The sequence below is a fragment of the Rhipicephalus sanguineus genome, chromosome 4, assembly GCF_013339695.2.
Source record: "Rhipicephalus sanguineus isolate Rsan-2018 chromosome 4, BIME_Rsan_1.4, whole genome shotgun sequence".
NCBI classification, from domain to species: domain Eukaryota; kingdom Metazoa; phylum Arthropoda; class Arachnida; order Ixodida; family Ixodidae; genus Rhipicephalus; species Rhipicephalus sanguineus.
The window spans coordinates 116,026,396-116,048,765 of record NC_051179.1 but is presented as its reverse complement, the minus strand read 5'-3'; the positions used below and the strand labels follow the sequence as shown (position 1 = coordinate 116,048,765).

Here is a 22,370-nt window from a genome sequence, read left to right as displayed (position 1 = left end):
AAGGGCGGTTGCGAAGAGAGCGAACAGAGCGAACGGGGCAATTTTCTTCGCTGCAACTGCGGCATGTGAAACAGCCTTATAACAGCAGAGTGAACCGGAGGGGCGCGACATGCAGTTGAGGACCATGAGAGAAGGCACTGGTATCCATGATTGCCGCAAGTGACATAGGAGGGTGTAAGGGTCCGTGGCATAAAATGCAGAAATCAGAAGAATTATTAAGCTGCCGTGTGCAGTGCGTCAAATTAAGTCTTTACTAATTTCCATGATTGCTGCTTTTCTTCAGAAAAAAAAATAAGTTGTGTTTGAAAAATTGTTCTGTTTGAGGCGTAATGCGGAAGCTCGCTCGAGGCAAGTTCTTTTTCTTATTTTGTCTGGGCATTTTCAGTCATCTTCATGGTATAATAAACACTCTTCAAAAAATTCGGCAGATCCCACGCCGTGTGGAAATAGGTTTCATGCGAAGCCATCAGCGAGTAGTTGTCTATGCTGCACTTTTTGGCCTTGCGCCAAGCGTTACGAGGTGGACCGGCGTGTTTTTGCAAGTGTAAGTTGTTTGCACATCGTGGGCTTACAAGGAACGTCGCTACACTGGCATTTAAAGAGTAACTCATTGTATGACGTAATGTCAGCATTCACGTTAGAGCACAGACGTCAGTATTATCGAAACGAAGTGCACTTTACGGTTCGATGATGCGAATATCATACGTAACTTTGGTTAGCGTATTCCTCCGGGGCCGAGCAACGCTTGAATATAGCTTGCTGAATCATAGGAATACAAATGTAATGTTTATTAGACCCATATTTAAAATTTTATAGTTCGCACAAAACACAAGGACAAGAATGAGACACACGAGCGCTAACTCTCAACTATTTATTTTTGAAAGGAACGATACTTATAAGTACCCAAAAACCAGCATTGTGTCACACGACTGTGTCACATGACTACTGACAGTGTGTCACATCACTTGCGCCGCACATGTTCTATGCTGGTTCTTGGGTGCTTATATGTATCGTTCCTTTCAAAAATAAACGGTTGAGAGTTAGCGCTCGTGTGTCTCTTTCTTGCCCTTGTCTTTTGTGCGCGCTAAAAAAAAGTTTAAATATGGATGCATACCAACTTGCCCAGTTATCAGTCTTACTGCAATATGTTTATTATACTTCTATGAAAGCGGCAACCAACACTGGAACCACAACTGACGTTTATCCGGCATGGCTCCTGTGTGATAGGAGTACATATACAATGTTTATTGCTTTGTTATAAAATTAGATAGCCAGCACAGCAACCACAATTGACGCTGCACTGACATTACGCCGGCACAGGGTTTTTTTTCCAAAGCAGTTTCCAGACCTGCCGTGGCCATGTGGTACAATGGCTGACTGCGACGCGGAATGCTTGGATTCGATTCCAACTGGGATCCTGATTTTTATTCGTTGCATTCTTCGGTTCAACGCTGCCGATGTCGGTATTTCTGTACTGTCTGGCGTTTAAATTTCCACTGCCTGTTTTTAATTACCACTGTCTGGGAAGATAAAAACTGTCAATCACCTGTGGCGCATACCCGCTTACCGTGGCCCGTGGGATACTGGTATGTGCCACACGTGTCTGGAGGGAAGGGTTTGACGACGTACGCGACAGGATTTTCACGTTATGCAGGTCATGACCAGGCAGTCATATTCGTCAAACTCTCTTAGCCTTCCAGGCCAATATTTTTGCTCTACACCAAACTAAGGAGGCGATCACGAGAGCACCCAGACGTTGGCGGATAGATAGATAGATAGATAGATAGATAGATAGATAGATAGATAGATAGATAGATAGATAGATAGATAGATAGATAGATAGATAGATAGATAGATAGATAGATAGATAGATAGATAGATAGATAGATAGATAGATAGATAGATAGATAGATAGATAGATAGATAGATAGATAGATAGATAGATAGATAGATAGATAGATAGATAGATAGATAGATAGATAGATAGATAGATAGATAGATAGATAGATTCAAAATGCCTAAGGTTCGCTTAGGAAGTGGTTCGCGTTTAATAAAAGCTACAAATAACACGCATGTGCTTTCCATGGTTTTCAAGTCGTGCGGATGTGTCCAACAAAAAACAAAAACAAAACGAGTTCTTCGGTGGATTCACCTTCTTCATCATCCCTTGAACACTGAGTGTGACGCAGTAATAATAATTTCAGATGTTCTACGCACCAAAACCGCGATATTATTATGAGGCACGCCGTATTGGAGGGCTCCGGCACAAAAAATCTGAATTCAAGGGCCTCTAGCATTTCGCCTCCATCAAAATGCGACCGCTGCGGCCGGTATCGAACACGTGACCTTCGGTTCAGCAGCTGAGCACCGTAACCACGGTACCAATGCTGTGGGCAAAGTGTGTCACAACGATTATACAACATGTTCATTGAGAAGGTAATTGCAGGCGCTTTAATTGGACTACATTTCACATTTGCTAGGTGATCTGCGCATCGATTAGGCACGGCACACCTTACACAAGCCACTTCTGTAGTCTTCTATGGAATACCATGCTTGATTAGCTTGTTCCATGCGACCATCACATACATAATAGATATGCGAGGAAGAGCTAAAAAGCACGCACAGTATGGCATTATCTGGCCAGTTGTTCAGTTAAGGAAGATACGCACAAAAATTCGAGGCATAAAACTCAGGACAGCGATTGATAGAATCGCAGTCGGTATTGGCATTGTGAAGTGAGCCATGCATAGGTTTGCATGACGAAACAAAAGGTCAACGAGGGACCTGAAATGTGAGAATGTGATAGATATAGCAATGGTTGATTAGGTGACTGTTCATCTTAGTGAAACGTTCTTGTGGGCGAATTGGTTCATGAACAAAGGCGGAAATACAGTACCATGAAAAAGAGCTACAATAGTGTCACAATCAGAATCAAATTTTGTTGTCGTAAAATCAAGTTGTTACATCTCAGTATACAGAAGGGGACCTCCTGTACATGCCAAACATTAAAGAAAATTAGACTTAGTGTAACACCGACATGAAGGGAAGAAAAATTACAATTTGCATTTTAAGATAAGTGATCATGCACATTTCAGAGACATAATACCGGAAACACCAAACACGTGCTGTATTTAACAATAGTGAAAAGAGAAGGTTTGCACACTAGACTATATAACAATATGAGTTTCCTTTAGGGCTATGGAGAAGCAATGTGATATAATGGTCTATTGGTTGACAAGAAACTGTCCTAATTATTTGACAAATTGAGCTTGGTGTCGCTGATTTTACCACAGATGGCAGTGAATTTGCACATGAAAAATGCGCTAAAATGAGTGATTTGTTTTCCGTAGTTAGTGCGGATTTTCGGCAAGATGAACTTTTTGTGAACAATAAACCTAGTGTTATTATTGTTAAGAAGGGAGGAAGAAGATGGGATGATGGAAATGTGGAATCAATTATTGGTATGCTTAAATAACCAGATGGCTAGATCGTATTTAACTATATCGTGCACTCTAAGTACATTATAGGCATAAAATATATGTTTGGTATTGTGCCATATGAGCTAGAAGATAGTATTTTCATTGCTTTGTTCTGAACAGGTTGTAACGGTGCAAGGTGAGTATTGTAAGTATTACCCCATGTAGGTATACAGTAGTCGATATGCTAATGAATAAATGCGTAGTATAGTGACAATTAAGAGAATGAAACGTGGAACTGTGTACTGTTTTAGACCACCTTTCTTTATTGCGACTATTTGTCAACGCCCAGTGTCAAAGACCCATGTGAATAGACACGGTCGTCAAATGAGTATTTCAAAGGGCCAAATAAAACCAATTTAAGAGAGGCACAGCGGTGCCCACGTCTTGGAAAACATTACGCGCGATCAGAATAACAAGCATTTTCGAGAACCAGCAAAGATCTGTCTGTTTGCTTTATTCCCGTAATGTCACCACGGTCTTATTCCGCCGTGTTCCAGTTCGCCGTGTATCTCCGAAGTACGCCATCTTCTCTGACCCACCCCAACGGTAAGACATAGCAATGTCAGTGTCTTCGCATCAGTGGCATAGCAACGAATGTTATCGCGAAAGTTCACTCCCTTGAACCTAAGTGGGTCCAGAGCATGGCGAGTTTTGTCTAATGTCGATTTATACTCGGTATCCAGTGGCACGGAGAAATGTAAGGAAGGGCATATGCTCTGCTTGCTACCGCCTGGCTGCGCCACTAGTTCCCGTGCCTGGAAAGACAAGTTCAAAGTATGTGCGCACTGGCCTTTTCACCGACAGGAATGACGGACGCCCTGGACCAGTCCGTGGGCATTCTGCTGGAAGCGTTGGAAGAGGCGTCTATGCTCCGCGACACCATCATAGTTTTCAGCAGCGACAACGGCGGTGCTCCGACGGGCCCTATCTCCAACCGAGGAATTAATTGGCCCCTGCGTGGAACCAAGACCACCCTTTGGGAAGGCGGAATCCGCTCGCCCGCGTTCCTCTGGACTCCCGAACTACTGCCTCGTCGACGTGTGTCGCAACAGCTGATGCACGCCACCGACTGGCTTCCGACGCTCTATTCGGCTGCTGGTACGTTCTCGCAGCGCTTCTTTGATCACACGCTGTAGCATCTTCTAGAAACATGGGATTGCAAATTAGTCAACGCCATTGGCCAGTATAAGTGAACAGAAATGGAACTGCACGGAATTAGAGTGTTGAGCTGGTCGTTAGCATACTCAGTGCCGCTGGCACAATGATTGGGTGCCACAGAGTTGCTTCAGTAAGAGTCGTAAACTTTATGAACAACCTATAGCCTTATTATCTTGACGTTTTTCAAGTATACATGTTTGAGCTCACATACATTACCGTATGTGCTTTTCGCTATTGACGCTTAGAACCAACAGTAGAGAAAGAATGACATTGATTACTCCATATTCTTCCCTGCCGCAACCACTTTTAGTGCTCCCCATCTGTTTCTCATCAAACATTCCACTCTCTAGGAATGCCTCAGTATTTTTCAAGAAGGGGCCCAGGCTTACATTCTTCCTAAGGGCAGTGCCGCATCTTCGTAAATAAAATCAAGAAAGCTAGGAAATCACCCGTCACCATTTAACATTCTTCTCATTATTCCAAGCATCACTCCATTATCGCCCATACCTTTGTATTAAGGCGGACAAAGCCGGATCTACCGAGTGTCGGGGGCGCTACGCGCTATACTTTCTATATACAGTGTAGTCGTATGAAGCTGTGAGCATTCGCTGGGCCAACACTGCTCCGAATTACTTGTGTAGACCCGCTTAGCGTCTGTCAGCATCCTGCATCGCACACGATGTCGGAAGTCGCCGCCGTTCGCTCTCTGTGATGGCGGACAAGCCGGACACTGCGTTCGCCGGTGTACCTGAACTCCAACAGCCACCGAGCTTCCACTTCAAGGACCCAAGTGCGTGGTCCACCTGGATTGAGCAGTTCGAGGACTATGCCTACGCTACAGGATTGCACCGAGCTACCGACGAGGTTCTGGTACGTACGCTCCTTTACTGCATGGGTGTTCAAGCTCAATGCAAGCTGGCGTCTTTCAACTTGACAGCCGAAGAAGCTCTGTCATACAGCGTTGTCAAAAGCAAGATCACCCCTTATTTCGTTCACCCCTAAACGAAGTTCACGAGAGTTATCATTTTCACAACCGGACGCAGCAAGTAAACGAAAGCGTCGATGCTTTTTCTTCCGCATTGCAAAACACGGTCAAAAGGTTGAACTATGGCTCAGCGTCTGTCAAGGGCAGGCTCATTCGAGACTTATTTATCGTCGGCTTGTTGGACAGCAGGTTATCGGAACTGTGCCGCACTTCTGACTTGACACTGGACAAAGCACTCCTGCATGCACGGCTTGGAGAATATGTCGAAAGAGAAAGACGTGAACATGAAGAGCAGTTATCTGGGCCAGTCTTCGTGGATGCAGCAACGCACAAGACAGTGATAAGGCAGTCACGTAATCGAGCGTCAGAATCAAGAGAACTCCCTTCGCCAACGCGGCGCACGGATCATGTCACTTCTGCGGACGAAATGTGCATCAGCGGGAATTTGGTCGTGCTAAGAAAGCCGCTTGTAATTTCTGCAAAAAGAAAGGACACTTTGAAGCAGTTTGCTTAGCCGCTCAACATTCGCACAGCCGACAGTCATATGCCATCCAGACGCATGCTGTCAAAAACAGTCGTGAAGCAAACGCCAAGTTCGTTTCGGTTCACGTGAATGACGTCTCACTCATGTTCGAGGTCGACTCAGGAGTGGAAGTTACTGTCGTTCTAAGTACTTTTCGGGAGTGCCGTCTCGACTCGAAAAGCAGGAGGGCTATCTCACAGGTCTAGAAAATTGTCCTTTGAATGTGTCTGGCCAATTCAAAGCTACGTTGGAGTGGAAAAGCCGCGCCTGCGTATAATCAGTGTTTCTCGTGTCTCCGCAGTGTACGCCTCTCTTGGCTACCCTGCTATACGCGCATCTTCGATGGCCTTGGTACCGTAGGGTAGGAGTACACTGTTCGTCTGAAGCGAAATGCCAAACCATTTACTCTCAGTGTACCTCGCAGAATTCCCATTACTCTGTGCGACTAGGCGATGCAAGAGCTGGACCAGATGGAAAAACAATGGGTCACCGGGCGCATTACGAAACCGACGCTATGGTGTGCCGGTCTGGCTGCAGTACCGAAGGCATCAGATGGCATCCGTTTATATGTGGACTTAACAAAGCTCAACAAGGCGTTTAACAAAACTCAACAAGCTGCGTGAAAGACACGTGCCTTTAACGGTCAAATGGATTCTTGGGCAACTGGGCGACACAAATGGGTTTTCAAAACCCGATGCGACAGCAGGATTTCACCAAGCGCGATTGTCCCTAGAATGTCAAGAGAACCTCACATTCACCGCACTATTCCGACGCTACTGCTACTGTCGTCTTCCTTTGGGCCTGATCTGAGCACCGCAGTATTTTCAGTGAGAAATGGCTCGCATTCTAGAGTGGCAACCGAACTTCGTCGACATAATAGACGGCATCCTGTTTTTTGGAAAACACCGCGAAGAGTACGACAAATGACATGGGGGGGGGGGGAGTTCTTAAACGACTGCGGAGAGCCCCAGTTAAACTTAAAATGTCGAGATACGTCTTCGGTCAAGTCAAAGTAGAATTTGTGGGTGTGGTCATCGACGCCAACGGTATCTCGCCGAGGCCCAGCAAACTCGAAGCACTGCGCAACTTGGAGCCACCCAAGGACGTCGCTAGTGTTAGCCGCTTCCTCGGCATGGCTAATCACATCGGTAGCTTCCTGCCCAACGTTTCACAAGCAACCACCCCTATTCGCGCATTTCTAGGCGAGCAAATTGCATGGCAATGCGTACGCTTCAAGACACCACTTTTAACCAGGCCAAAGCGATGCTCACCTCGGACCTCTGCGTCGCGAAGCATGATCCCGGTCGCGATACAATTGTATCATGCGACTCGAGCTCATTTGGACTGGAAGCTGTTCTTCTGCAGGAACAACCATCGGAGAAGCTACGCGCGGCAGCGTTTGCATCACGGTCGCTAAAAGACGCGGAGCAACGCTACAGCCAAACCGAGAAAGAAGCGTTGGCGGTAGCAAGAGCAGTGCACCGTTTTAACCTGTACGTGCGGGGCCTCAGCTTCACATTTGAAACCGACGACCAGCCGCTGGTGACACTACTTGGACACGCTGACTTGGACACAATGGCTCCACGTATTCAAAGGTTCCGCATCAAACTTATGCGCTACCAATTCAACGTGGTCTACGTTCCGGGCAGACAGCTAGCCACTTCTGATACTCTTTCAAGGGCTCCGGACGAGAAGCCGCCGATCAGTCCGGTAGATGTGGTAGAGTAGTTTGTAGAATTGCAATTGCAGCGGTAATTGACACGAAGGTGGCTACTGCAGATGATCTCCGCAGGCACCATGAACTGGACGGAGAACGCAACTACCTTGTCAAGTACTGCACCCAGGCGCGCCTAGCGTCTATCAGCATCCTGCATCGTTAACATCGGGTAACCGTGGTGCCGTGAGGGGATAGAAAGTTTAAATCGGAGCGGATTCGACCGGAGAGCGTAGCGCTTAGCACGGACGGCCATACATTGACTGCTGCAGTGAACCGCAGAGAGACAAGAAACAATCCTCTCTGCGGCAAAGCAGGGGATGCGCAAGTCTTAGCTAACGAAAATGTGAATACAGACAAATACTTTACGCTGCCTATGTGGTGACTATTGTAAAACAAGTCTTGCTACAATATGTTTTAACAGCCAAGCTGTTCTTAGTCGAGGCTTTCATGTCTGGGGTCGACGTACAACTTATCGCGTGGCCTTTGGCCTTGCAGTGTGGCGAGTGGGGCTCGCTAGGAAGGAGAGGGCTGCGTCGGGCGGCGAGAGGCAAGGGCGTGCTGCGAGAAATGAGGGCGAGGGCAGAGAATGTCGAGGGGTGAACCTTCGAGAAACGCGCCAAGATGGGGTGACGGTGAGGCGCAGTGAAGTGTAAAATAGCGTGTCAGTGTCAGCGCTCAGGAGTTTGCGCTTTCAGAGCGGCGAACATTTCTCGTGCCCCCGTTGAAGAAGCCACCCGACGTGAGCATCAGCGAGAGCTGACGCGAGAACGGGCATGTCATCGGCCAGCCAACTGCGATGTTCGATAGACCCTGATGAAAGACGGGTATAAACTTCGCTGTTGCGAGAGTGTTCGCGAAGTGGAGCTGGCTGGGTTTTTTTGTTAAATTTGTACGTTTGAAGCTGAACATGCCCGCTTTTTCTAGTTTCTGTGTGCTTGGGTGAGTGAGTGAGTGAGTGAGTGAGTGAGTGAGTGAGTGAGTGAGTGAGTGAGTGAGTGAGTGAGTGAGTGAGTGAGTGAGTGAGTGAGTGCGTGCGTGTGTGTGTGTGTGTGTGTGTGTGTGTGTGTGTGTGTGTGTGTGTGTGTGTGTGTGTGTGTGTGTGTGTGTGTGTGTGTGTGTGTGTGTGTGTGTGTGTGTGTGTGTGTGTGTGTTCACCATAAAACCTGGAACACAGTGATATGCGTCGAACGGTATCTCTGTAGAAGCGGTATCTCTGTAGAAACGCACCCAGCGTTCGCTGCATGCGTATCTCGTGTGGCGGCGAAAAATTCACTTAGCAACTGATTTCATTTCTGATGTGATGCAGAGATTGCGCTTTGGTAAGGCGAAGCATAGTTAAGAGTCCCGAATAGCAACGTCAACCAATGCCACAGTGAATTTTAGGGGCGAAGCTCCTTATAGCATCACCTGGTCGGTCGTCGCTCCATGCGGCGTTCCCCAGCCGTCGCGTCTCCCGTATCATTCAATAGATGGCGCTGTCCCATAGAGATGCATGCAAACTGCAGTTGGGTGACGATATACTAGATGGCGCTGTCCCATAGAGATGTGTGCAATATGTGTGCAAAAAAAAACAAAAAAAAGGAAAAGAAAGAAAAACACAGCGGCACCCTGCACGCTAGATGGAGTGCAGTAATCAAAGCGGCGTATCGCTTTGATTACTGCTGGGTGAAACCACTGAACATTTCACGGTGTAACCATGACTGCTTCAGGAGCTTCGCTCAAGCTCTTCATTATTCACCCGAGGATATGCTGTAATTTTTTTCTTGCTGTCAATCATTCCATGTATACTCGCGGACAACTTCTCTTGGCATTGAAAGGCAAAGCTACGGGGGCGGAGCTTCTGCGCATGGGTACTCTTAAGCGATGTGGTGCGGTTTGGCGCGCGTTTCATACCAATGTAAAAGTGGTCGCTGCACGGCATCAGTGTTGCATAGCATCTGATTTGTCTTCTTAGATGACAATTTGTCGTCTGACAGATTTCGTCGGAAGTTTCTCAAGCGAGTAAAACCAGAACGCGATGGACTCTCGCCTGTAGACGGCGTTCAGCGTTTGAGGCACGCGTAAAAGGCGCGTTTGTTTTTCACGCATGCAACAACGAAAAATGACAACGTTTAATTTAAAACGAATATGAATATCTCACTGGCGTGTGCTGCGTACTGTCTCAACGAGCTTCCTGTCGAAAAGAAAGGAGTCTTTTTTGTTGTTGTTGTTGTTATTGTCACGTAGAAAACACGGGCGTAATTGTGGGACTACAATTAGCGGTAGCATTCGCTGAATCTGGCTCTGTGGCCTTCGCCTCATTGCCAAAGAAATTTGGCTGCGACGCTCAATCGTTCAAGCATACGCCGCATTGTACTGTAGGATCACGCGACACTGCTGATGTTTTAACGAACCACCTTCACAGCGTGGAATGGAGCCCTTTACTTCGGAGCAGAGCAGGAAGCTATTCGCAATGCCCATAGACTGTCGCACCGCCAAGCGGAATTCAGGAGCGTCCTCTCGAGGAGGGTTAGTAGACGAGAAAATGGCAGCACTACGCAGTCGCTCCCTTGTTCGGCTGTGCTAGCCTCAGTGTTAACGCGTTGGCAAGAAAGGAACACTACGACTTCGCATGTTCCCTGCATCAGTGAACAAACCGGGCCCTCCGTGACACGAGAAATCTGATTCGTTCTTGCGAGACGCGAAGTTTTCGTGAAAACACGTGGCAACTCGCGCTTTCAATGCTAGCCCAGAGCGTACACATACTATCAGCTTCGCGAGGCTTTCTGTAGCCACGTAGGTTAGTTAAATGTTATCGTCTGACATATTCACTTGAAGCTCACCCTGTTTTACTTGCATATAGCATTGGTCAGTGTTTCTTGTAGTGCATGAGTCCCATAACACTGTATGCGGGCGGTCGCGCGGGCTCGCGATGTGCTCTTGTATAACTGAGTGATCTCAAGTTGGCGACACATTAAAATAGAACCTCTATCCTTTGTCAGCAAAGCGCTGTTACGAATCGTGCGAGCGACGTTTCAATCATTCGAGGACGCGTCTGCTCGCCGCCTTTCGTGGAGCGAACGCTTTCCATCCACGCCGTCCCAGCCGTCCTTCGCCAGTGTGTTGTGTTTCATAGCCACCGCTGCGCGGCTGCGCCGCTTGTTTTTGTACGTTTGTTGATAGGTGGCAGCACACTGCAAGCGATTTGCTTGTTGACCGGTTTGAGAGCAAAATATTCGCGCCCAGATGTCTCTCTAATTGTAAACGTGGTGACGCGGAGTGGTCGAAGTCGTTCGGCGGAGGAAATTCTTTAGATTGCTTTCAGCAGTGATGTTGAAGGAAACCATCTTGACGACGAGGATTTTTCACTGGACGTAGAAGACTCAAAGCACCCAGAGTGACAGCGACGATGAACCACCAGCTGCTAACTCACGAGGAGCGAGTTGCACTTCACGTCCCCTCGTGCGTTAATGTTCTTTCACGCTCGTAAGTCACTTTGATTGTATTTAATGTATAATATCCTTGAGCGAGATCAAAATAAAACCATAGTTCCTCTTGTGCATTGCATGTATTACAATTATTGTGGATATTATGGAGCGCCGCATGCCGCCAACACGCTCGAGCTCGACAAGCGGAGCGAAATGGTTAGAGCGATGGAACGTGCATTCACGGCAACAATCCACGCCTCTCGGCTAACTTCTTCGACGTTGCGAAAAGCATACGTGTGCATTCTTTTCGATATTCATGTTTCGATCGTGCTGATCGAACCTGCAACATGCGAGTGAAGTGAATTGCACACGGCTAGAGTCTCAGCATGGCTGTGACACAAGCGCTACTGAATGGGATGTTAAACGCTTGTGTTCCGTTGAAGACGTAACTCCGGCCGCGTTCCCGACTGCGCAAGTAATGACGACGGCGTATTATGTTTGCAAACCATCACCACGTTAAACGTGTGGTCCCGTGCAGCAGCGATGGCGCTACTCGCTGGCGGCCTACCACTGCCGCAAATCCGTCAAGCAGGCTGGGTACGTACTACCTCGGAGTGCCGTTCAGCTCATACGTCAATTCTAGATCATGCAGTTTTATGTAGCACGCACAGGATTTCGCGAAGCATCGTTATGAATGGTAACGGAGCTGAAATATAACCTTTCACACCGCAGCAAATAATTAGGTGGCGAGTACTTAGCACTTTCCATGGTTTGGGAAAGTATTTTAGTCTCATATCCATTTCAGCGCAGCTCATGACTTTATCCGGTGAAAGTGGCACGGGCCGTACGTCCGCACGTCCCATCTGTTCCTATGCTAACAAACGGGTTGACCCTCCTCCTGGCGCCATCTTGAAAAGCACGGCGCGCCACCTATAGTTCGTGGGCATTGCGAATAACACCCTTCTGCATTTCTGTAAATAAGTTATTCGCACGTTTTGCGAGAATACGCGTTTAACATCCGTCCACTGCCATTCGTGGACAGGTGGCGACGTGGACCAACTGCCCTCAATGGACGGCTTCGACATGTGGCGGGCGCTCATCGACGGTGAGGCGTCGCCGCGATCGGAGATCCTGATCAACATCAATCGGCAGGCGGGTGAAGCGGCGCTGCGTTACCGCGACTGGAAGCTGGTCCTGGGAGACTTCGGCGAGCTGGACGAGCGCTTCGAGATTCCGGGAGGCAGTCGGCCCTACGAAGGCCTCGACGAAATGATGTGCAATTCGAAAGCGGCGGCCGTGCTGAAACGCCTGTACGGGAGAGAGGACGTGTTCGAGCACGCCAGCCAGTGGAGACAGGAAGCAACGATCACGTGCGGAGACGACACCGACGCCAACTTCTCGCCGGGAGGCTCTCGCTACTTGTTCGACGTCTCGCAAGACCCGTGCGAGCTTCACAACTTGGCCGAAGAACGACCAGAAGTGAGTATGGCAAAGTACGGGAGGAGGAGGGGGACTGTCGAGAACCCATCGAAGCTTATTTTTTATATAAGCTATAATAGCAGCGAACCAATCGAAGAAGCTGCTTCTGAAGGCACGTAAACGACAATTTTTGTCGCAAGTGGGGGGCAGGCATGGCTCGCAGTGGCTGCAGGTTACGTAGACCAAACGACAACGATGACACCCGCCCTGTCCTTATCGCATGCTTACTGCCATTGTTCGTTCGCAGTCAGCTGAAATGTAGTGGTTTGGTGAAAAGGTACTGGTGAAAGGTATTGGTTTCGTGAAAGGGTTGGGTTATAGTACAACAGCTTATTGGTATAGTACATCACCTGATTAGTTATAGTACATCAGCGCGGTGTCCTGAGTGCTCTTCGTCCCGTTTTCTGCGCTGTTCTGGCACAATGTTCATGAACGAACTAGTCCACCTAAGAACCTTTCTGCCGAAAAGTAATAATTAGTGTTCAGGTTACGTATGCTTGCTCTAAGCGCGTGCTCGGGAGTACAATATTTTGGCGTACATCTATGACATTATGTCAAGCGAATTGTGGAGATGGGGATTGTTTTTTCATTGTGGGATTTAATAAAGTACGGAGCAGTAACTAGCAGCGCCTTCATCTGATAAAGATATATTTTCCGTACGGTGAACAGTTTGTCACACCACGTCATATATCATTGGCATAAATCAGGCAACTGACACTGAAAAGATGCAACGAAAGAGTCAACGAAAAGTACTGAAGAGCACCTCACTTGTCACCCTGAGAAGCACAAATGTTACCACAGCAGGCGCGCTGCAGATTTCAGCGAACAGCAAACATACTGGTCCTATTATGCCAAACGAAAACTTTATTCTACGTTAACAGGCTTTGAACAACAAACACCACTTGTTCAACCTTGTGGAGGGTCGTGTGATCGAATCCCGGCCGCGGCGGCTGCCCTTTCGGGGGAGGCGAAAATGCTTGAGGCTTACATTTAAGTGCACGTTAAAGAACCACAGGTGGTCAAAATTTCCGGAGCCCTCCACTACGGCGTCTCTCATAATCATTTAGCGGTTTTGGGACGTTAAACGCCAACAGTTATTATTATTATTGTTCAACCTTGCAGAAACTCAGCGCGGTGATGAGAGGCGTTCGGCAAATTTCAGCGTCCACCGTGTCCCGTAACATCATTATCATTGCTGGGCAGTATCTAAAATACATGCATCTTAGATAGTGAGACATTCTTTATGTGTCTTGTATCTGTATCGCGATACGCTTCGCAAAACATGTATCAGTGTCTGTATTTCCGATACAATAGATGATCTATCGTGTATCTTAAGACACAAGATACTCCAATCGCAACACCACCGTGTGAAACAAAAAACGTTGGCTAAAATCCGCTCCTCAAGCTGGTACTGCGTCACTAAGCCGCCTGAATAAAACTAAAGGCAGTGACATTCTGTTATCTTTCCACCAGAGTTATCCAGTGAGGGCAGGCGATGAGGTCAGCGCGTCCTAATTGGAAGAACAGGGTCACGTGGTGGTACTCGCGCCGTCTCGACACAGACAAGCGCGCAAACGTCTCCGCCGATTTTTCCCCTTTCAGCTGTCTATAGCCACTGTCCTGCGCCGCCTACTCCAATGCATGCGGCGGCTATAGCGCAAATTCTGATGCCGCTATAGTGTCATTATCGAAGGTTCTCTTGCGTGGTGCTTCGCTACGAAGTCTGAAGAATGCAAGAATGAGGTTGCTTTGCGTCTAACAGTAAGATTCTAACAACTATGGCTCCACCGGTGCCAAATCTAGTTCTAACTGATCAAGCATTTACCTAACAGAAGACATCTTGGTGTACCGTATATTTTAGCAGCGAAGCTGTTCTTGTTCGAGCCTTTAATTCATGTCCCAGGTCTGGGGTAGCGCTTGTATGCATCACAAACGGGTATGCGCCACAGACATTGGGTAAATCCCACTACTGACCACTGGTCCACTAAGGATGAAGGGAACAGTTAGCCCAACAAACGGGTATGTGCCACAGAAATCTGTGCGGACTATCAGAAAACTGTCATCATCGTAAACGCGTACGTGCCACACAAATTAGGTAAATTCCTTTACACACAACTTCCACTAAAAAGGAAGAAGGCAACATCTGCTAGCTCAACAAATGGCGTGCGCGTTATCACAGTTACACCACTTTCACGTGATACATTGCGGTTACAAAAGGTGGTGGCTATACTACCGCCTCACAGCTTAACAAAGAGTGTTTAATAACGAGCAATGGTAAACTGATCTGAAAGAACTGCAAAACGTAGAAGTGCGTTAGCCTGGCGAAGGGCACGCCAGAAGCTGCGCTGTTTCATGGGTGTCCATGAAGCGGAGCTGGTTGACTTTTCTTCCTGGTGTCTTTATTCAAAGTGTTTTTAGCATCATAATTTTATTGTTAACACAAGTGATCTCTTAGCGTTTCTACTTTTGCATCCCGTGCATTACCTAGGTCTCTGTATTATCTGTCCTGTCTGTTTACTGCAATATATTGTTAGGCGAATCACGAGACGTCTCTTGTGTAAATTATAAACACGATACATTTAAAACAGCAGTTGCAGCACTGACCGGTTCAGCCCCGAGCTCGCGCGGAGACAGCTCGTCGTCCTCTCCGTTGCGCTGCAACCGCTGTTTTAAATATATCTTGTTTATAATCTACACAAGAGGCGTCTCGTCATTCACGTAACAATATCTTTTGTAACGTGCTGCCAAAATACGCTCTCTGCATTATTCTTGCTTTTAACCGTTTCCGTCATTTCTACTGCTGCTTACATGTTCACATTCCAGTTGAGTTTACTTTTGTGTCAAGGCAATGTTAAGGTCAAATATACAATAATGTGGGCATGCCTGGAGTATACAGTAATAAACATGTTGCTTACTACTTATTAAAATGGCGAAATTGAGTTTGCAAAATATCGATGAAAATTATTAGGAGCCATTGGGAGAGACAAGACAGGAGATCGCCTGTCCTGTGTCTCTTCCTCATCCCTGGTGTTCCTTTCGCGCAGTTTTTGTAGAATGGATTACCAACTCGCCCAGCGCTCAGTTCTTCTACTTCATGCGCAATCGCCATAGCTATTAGGGATGCCGCCTGTATCGTGTTTCCAGACTTATTGAGTGTAATTGCTTCATAAAGAACCAGCTTTGTATTTTACTTCGATATATTCGTTTTCTTTGTTCGTGTCTCCCTAAATTTTTTACGTTTACTTATCACCAGGTAATCGGAGCTACAAGTGGCAAGAGTGTGAATAGCAGCGGCGTCCTACGACGCTTTGTGCAACTATAGAATAAGTTTGAGGCATTTCATGTAAACGAAACAAGGTTGGTCGCAGAGAAGGAATTTTCGAGCAAAGATGTTTGCGCACAGACGCTTACTTCTATATTAAATATATCTATAAAAACAAATTTTGGGGTACATAGAAGTACAAGATTGAAACTTGGGCTAGTTGGTCGTGCTTCATAATGGAACGGCAGCGCAACCACATGCGGACAGACGAAAGACGCTACACGAAACACAGCGCTAACTCACAAATGAATCTTTTATTTCAGAGACGACACTTAAAAGAAAAACCACCGTAAGCCTCCCGCATGCGCAAACTGAAGGAACGCACCAATCACTGCGCATCAACAAAAGCTAAGCGAACACAAAAAACCATGTACATCTAAGTCACATGTACTGGTTTAAAAATTCATACTCGCAATCAAGTAACGTCACCGATGGTTCACTGATGCATGAACCATGTTGTTTGCTAATGCAGTAAACCTCATCTAACTCTCTAAACAAACTGGTTCTTATGTGTCTTCAAAATAATCACCTCGTTTAATTTCGGTTTGCGCCCACAACTGTTAACATGTGAAGCCAAATGAGCACACCGTCTGGTGCTCGAACACTCATTGAATACCACAGGGTATGCTCATTAGGCTAGCAACTACGGGAATGTCATTAAAAGTTGTTATATCTGTATCTACCCTGCACTGAGGAAAGGGATAAAGTGTTAACCTCCCTGCCCTTCCTTCTCTCTCTCTCTCTTCATCTATAAACTTTCTTCATGACCACTTCTTATTTTTATTTTTATTTTAGTTAGGTGTTTGATGAAGCACTCCTTGGGCTTGTTGAAAATCACATCCTGCGGAAAGCTCTCACGGCAATGAACTGCTCAGACAAATATTACAGTTCTGCGCCCCACGTAAAGGCTACAAGCGGAGCGCGAAGTTGCTGTTTTCTCAGGCGCCCTCTTTTCAAACAGATTGTGATCACAGCGCAAGGTAAGACACAAAACAGAGAGCAACGAAGACAGAGATCTTCTTCGTTGCTCTCTCTCTCGTGTCTTGCCTTGCGCTGTGACCACAATTTGAAATTGAAAACCAACTAGCCCGTACCCAGACCTTGTTTCAAACAGAGGCCGCTTCTCACTCTCGTCAGTGGGCAGGGCGCCTGTCAGTTGACACCGCGTATCTGTTTCTCCGCGTCGCAAAAGACATAGCATTCTCATTGGCCGATAGCCAACATAAATCGAGAGTGGCGTTCGGATAAGATGCGCTTCTTGCCACGGGGTGCCGCCACTTGCCGGCGCCGCACTCCTCGGTCTGCTAACTTTACACGGTAGCCACACTCGCGCACGCGAATCACAGCGGGAGAGTGATCTCGTTTCACGACGCACGCTGACGTAACATCTTTCTCCGGTGCCATCCCTCCCTGTCTAGCTTCCAGTGCGCTCGTTGGGACGAGAAAAGAGAGAAAGCGCTGAGAGCGTGCGCCAAATCCCCGTAACTCCGCTCGTTCTTGACGGATTCGAGAAATTTTTGCGGCAATCGATTTGGGAGGCACTAAACTCCGATACTGAGGTCATTAGATCATTACTTGGAAAAGTGGTTCATGACCCCTTTATGTGTCGTGTATTTACAGTGTGTCATGCATGCTTCTGTCGCCCATCGCATCGTTTACAATTCGGGGCTGGGGGTTTCTGCAAAGCTAGTCTTCAAAGGGCAGCTTTTAGACGCAACATTCCCCACCATTTGGCTTAATGTAACTTTTATTTATTTATTTATTTATTTATTTATATATTTATTTATTTATTTATTTATTTATTTATTTATTTATTTATTTATTTATTTATTTATTTATTTATTTATTCAATCATTCATTCATTCATTCATTCATTTATATTACCCTACAAGCACCAGATGAGCATTGAGTAAGGGGGGAGGGGAATTACACAAGGATGACAATAAAAAAGTTAAAAGGAACTACTTCGAAGGCGAAACAAACAAATTTGTACACTGAAAGGAAGGAGAAACACTATAAGCAAATGTAGTAAAAGACAAAGAAAAAGGGAACAACATCGTTATGAAAAGTCAAGAGAACATGAAAAGTTAGAAGTGCTCACGAAATTTGGCGCGATTTTTTTAAGGAAACAGTGTCATCTGGAGAATTATTTCATAGTGCGATGGCGCACGGCAATGCAGAAATATTAAATGACCGCGTGCGGTCAAAAATGCGCTTGAAACTGAGATGATTATGAATTCGATTAGATGTACGTGACGGAATTTCAAGCGAGAGACGGCTGGTCCTCGAGTTTTAGTAGTATTTATGAAACATGCCTAGGAGGGTAACAGAGCGGCGGGAATCCAAGTTAGTAAGGAAAATATCTCGTTTAATTTGGATGCTGCTAGAATCACGATTATAATAGACCGCCCTGCTATAACTAGAAGTTACAAAAGCAGGCTTCACAATTTTGGATGAATTCCAGATAATCTATTAGGTATTTTTGATGAGATCAGATCGATGAAGTACATTCCAGTTCTGGACGTACAAACCTCTGATAGCCATGTTGCTGAATAGTAGAATGAGAGTGATTTATTGAAATTTTGTATGTTATTGTAAGTGAAAACGGTGTTTGTGACAACGCATTTTATTTTCTGCGCATGCGTGTTTTCCGCATATATTTGCAGGCGAAGCCGCAAATAAAGTTAGATGAAAGTAGCGCGCGTCCTGTTTCTCTCGTTCTTGTGAATGTCTTGTTTATTGCGCTCAAAAATTTCACATTAGCTATGTACGATCTCGCCGAATTTCAAGCTTTATTTTATGAAAGTATCGTATTTCATACAATTAAAATTATTGTATTTTATCTCTGTGTCCGTGTTCGTACTGCACATCGTTACGCTTTTCAATTACGAATAATTAGTGCGTGTTCTCCTCCGTAACGTACGTTCTTTCTTTTTTTTATACCGGCTTAGTATGCATGCTCTAGTGCAAGTATTTTGTGCATGTTCTTTCGTGAACGAACAGCGATTTTTTGCGCAGATCTTGTCCATGTTGTTGGAGAAGTTGGAGGGCTACAACGAGACCGTGGTGCCACCCGTGGACGACACACTCGATCCCCGAGGCGCCCCGGAATACCACGACGGTGTCTGGGCACCATGGGTGCACTGACACTCTCTCGACTCAGAAAGGCTTACGGCTCCTGAAGGAGAGACAGCAGCGCCGACTATGCGGCTTGCTAGACTTATTAGTGGTTCATTTCAGAATGGCAGTGCACCTGCACACAGATAAGGTAAAAAAGGGACCACGAGAACACGGCGCTGCACTCACGATTGACATTTTTATTCGGGCTCCTTATTTACTTGGTTCCTGTGTGGGTGCATAGCCTTTATAACATAAAGCACAAACAAGCTTCAGTGATGTTACATGAATTATGGTCCTCTGGGCATATTAATGGCAACAAAGAACGCAACCAAAGAAATAACACAGCATACACATACATGAAGGGCACCGCATGCGCGACCACCCAAAATGTAGTCAGTTCAATAGATTTTTAAGATTCTCGTAAGTGCATTGTACCGCTCTTTCTCGTGTGTGGTCTTTTTTGTTGCGATCAGTACCTTTTTCAACATAACTTCGAACCATCTAAACCAATTACCCATCAATACGCGGATCGAATGACAAGTATTGCAGACTTCACGCCTAGGTGTACAGAGTCTTTCAGCTAACTTGCACCAAGTAATAAAAAACAAACATAGGCACCATGCGTATCAAATTGGCACAGTATTCTGAGCCTCATACAGCAACTCATGATATTTTTTTTCTTTCAAGCCGCCAAGCTCGATAATTCATAAAAATTTTGATGAAGTTTTGAAAGAGTAACTCTAATGAATAATATTAAATACAAAATTGTAGCACCTGTTCAGAAACACCGAATTTTTTCAGATATGCTGAGATAACTACCGCGTTCGATCGTCTTTTTTTTTTAGCCTTTCTTTAGGTTGAGCAATACTTGAAAAAGAAAGATACCGCGTTACTGCCGCCTACCGCGCGTCTCTTTTAGTGCCCTCCAATGTCAGTTCAACGAATTATCAAAAACTGCTCCGCGCACTACAAGCAGGGGCTTGTGGCAACCCTGTGTTGCTCCTTTCTCCTAGGAATCACGTGCCCATAGCCATCACATCCGGGTCACCACATGTTGGGAGCTCGGTTTAGCGGAGGCGAGAAACACGCATGTCCACAGCGTTAGAGTAGAGAGCACAGCATCGTCTACACACAAAAATTCAGCGCAGATTGCACAAAGCCGCGCAAGGCTGAATCACAGCAGAGCTCCTGGGGACGTTTCAGCTTCACTTGGGCGCCTCCGTGTTGTGGCCCGCTTTCGCGCCTTATAGAAGCCCAGATCCACATATCCTGGTTCCCAGCGCACATGGGCCAGATACCTAGACGCGACCACTGCAACGCCAACGAGAAGGTCAACGGTCTGGCGTGTGAAATCACACGCCGCGCCACGGACAACGACCCCTCCAGAGGGAAAGAGGGGTGGGGGGGAGAGCGCTACGAGAATCTCAGCAGCAAAGATCAAGCTCTCATAAACCACGGAATCACTTCACATTACTGGGGACAAAGACGCACCTTCCCAGCACCGCATCCAACACTTTACAAAGCACAAGCACTAACGCTCAGAAGACTGCAAACGCGCACGTACATAACACCAAGAGAACAGACTTCTGCGCTAGTTGGTTTGTAACGTTCATTGAAGCCATTGAGCGCACGTCCCGTCCTCTTTCGGTGGTCCCTGTCTTAACAGCGCTATGGCTTCAATGAACGGTACATAACACCGTCCATCTTACACAGAGTCGACCCCGACACACCTTCCACATGCTCACTTTGCAAGCATTCATATTGTAATTACGAACAAATGCTCTAGCTGTGCCCTACCCACAGCTCAGCACAACTGAGCACCCAAGAGTCTTGGCAGGATGTCCTCACGAGCGACGACGAGAAGCAGCAACCACAGGCGGTCCAGAGGGCCCAGGACATCGCTACAAGCCTTCCGCTGCCGGCGCCTGCCTGGGCGGGATCACCAGGCTGACTTAGGGGCCTTAACGGCCCTGGGTCGGCTTTCTCAGGATGTTTAGAATAATGTCATTCTCACTCACTCACTCAGCTTCTCTTGTTAACCGTGTGTATACAGAATGCTTGAGCGGTCGGTCACTGCGCGCGTGCCGGTTCATGATGATGCTAATTTTCTAGCTATACGCAAACCTCGATCGTAACAGCTCTGCTGTAAGATTCCTATAGCGCGCATATTACATGCGAAGCATCTTATGGCGGAGTTCAAACTGGGGGTGGTGATGGTGTGTGGCGTGACCACCCATACTGCGCATGCGAAAACTCTCCCCACACACCTCCTCTCCACTCACCCTCTCTCATTTTCCCTCTCTCCATTTCCTGCTCTCCACTTCCCCACTCCCCTTCCCCTCTGAAACGCGGGCTCGACATGCCGAAACACTGCTTCGCATCGCCTCATGGTCCTCTTTAGCGGGAGATGGTGTGATTTTTCCACAAATATTAGGTGAATCTCACTGCGTTTCAGCATCTCTTGTTAACCATCTGAACAGAACGCTCAGGCGGTCGTTGAGCGCGTGACGGTTCATGATGATGATAGCTTTCTGCCTACGACACACGTCAAACCTCGACCTTAACAGCTGCGCTCTAATAAAAACAGGTTTCACCTGTCGGGTATACGTGGGGAAAACTCCGTCTCTGTCTATGCTATGTTTCATGCCTATATAGTGTGTCGCTGCGTGTACGAAAATAAAAATCTGTTATTACTTCGATAACGTCATTGTCAGCTTTCCTATTTCACGTTTTTCACTTTAGTTGCGAGCTATGAACTAAACCGCTATGTTGATTCGCGTTATCATGGTTTCACATTTTGAATACGTTAAAGTAGTGAGTTTCAAAACTAAAATTTCCTTCGGAACGTCCAGCTTGCTTCGGAAATGTCCTTCGGGGGGCAAGTAGGCACACATTGCTAATGTGCACCATAGAAGGGTGAAAGTGGGTAACAACTAAATTATAAAGCTCGTGTAAATGTATAAATATACATAGGAATGAGATGTACCAAATGAAAAACGGATTAGTAGTTTCCAACAAAATACCGGCTTCAAATGGAAAAAGGGCATCTTTGTAATCATCTCGTATGCCACAAGACATTATGGGTTGTAGTGAAACGGCCCTTTCTTGGTTCGTCTATTTTCTCTACCTAGCATTCTGTCAATATTTCTTCCCGTTTATCATTTTCCTTTTCCTCTTCTT

General features: G+C 46.5%; 1 protein-coding gene across 1 annotated transcript in view; it reads left to right on the top strand.

Moving 5' to 3' along the window:
- Positions 1-19,217, top strand: part of LOC119391531 (arylsulfatase B) — a 49,619-nt gene extending 30,402 nt beyond the window's left edge. The window contains exons 7-9 of the mRNA XM_037659209.2: positions 4,284-4,577; positions 12,312-12,748; positions 19,089-19,217. Of these exons, the coding sequence (XP_037515137.1) occupies positions 4,284-4,577; positions 12,312-12,748; positions 19,089-19,217 (860 nt within the window). The remainder of the gene's footprint in view (positions 1-4,283; positions 4,578-12,311; positions 12,749-19,088) is intronic.
- Positions 19,218-22,370: the final 3,153 nt, after the last annotated feature.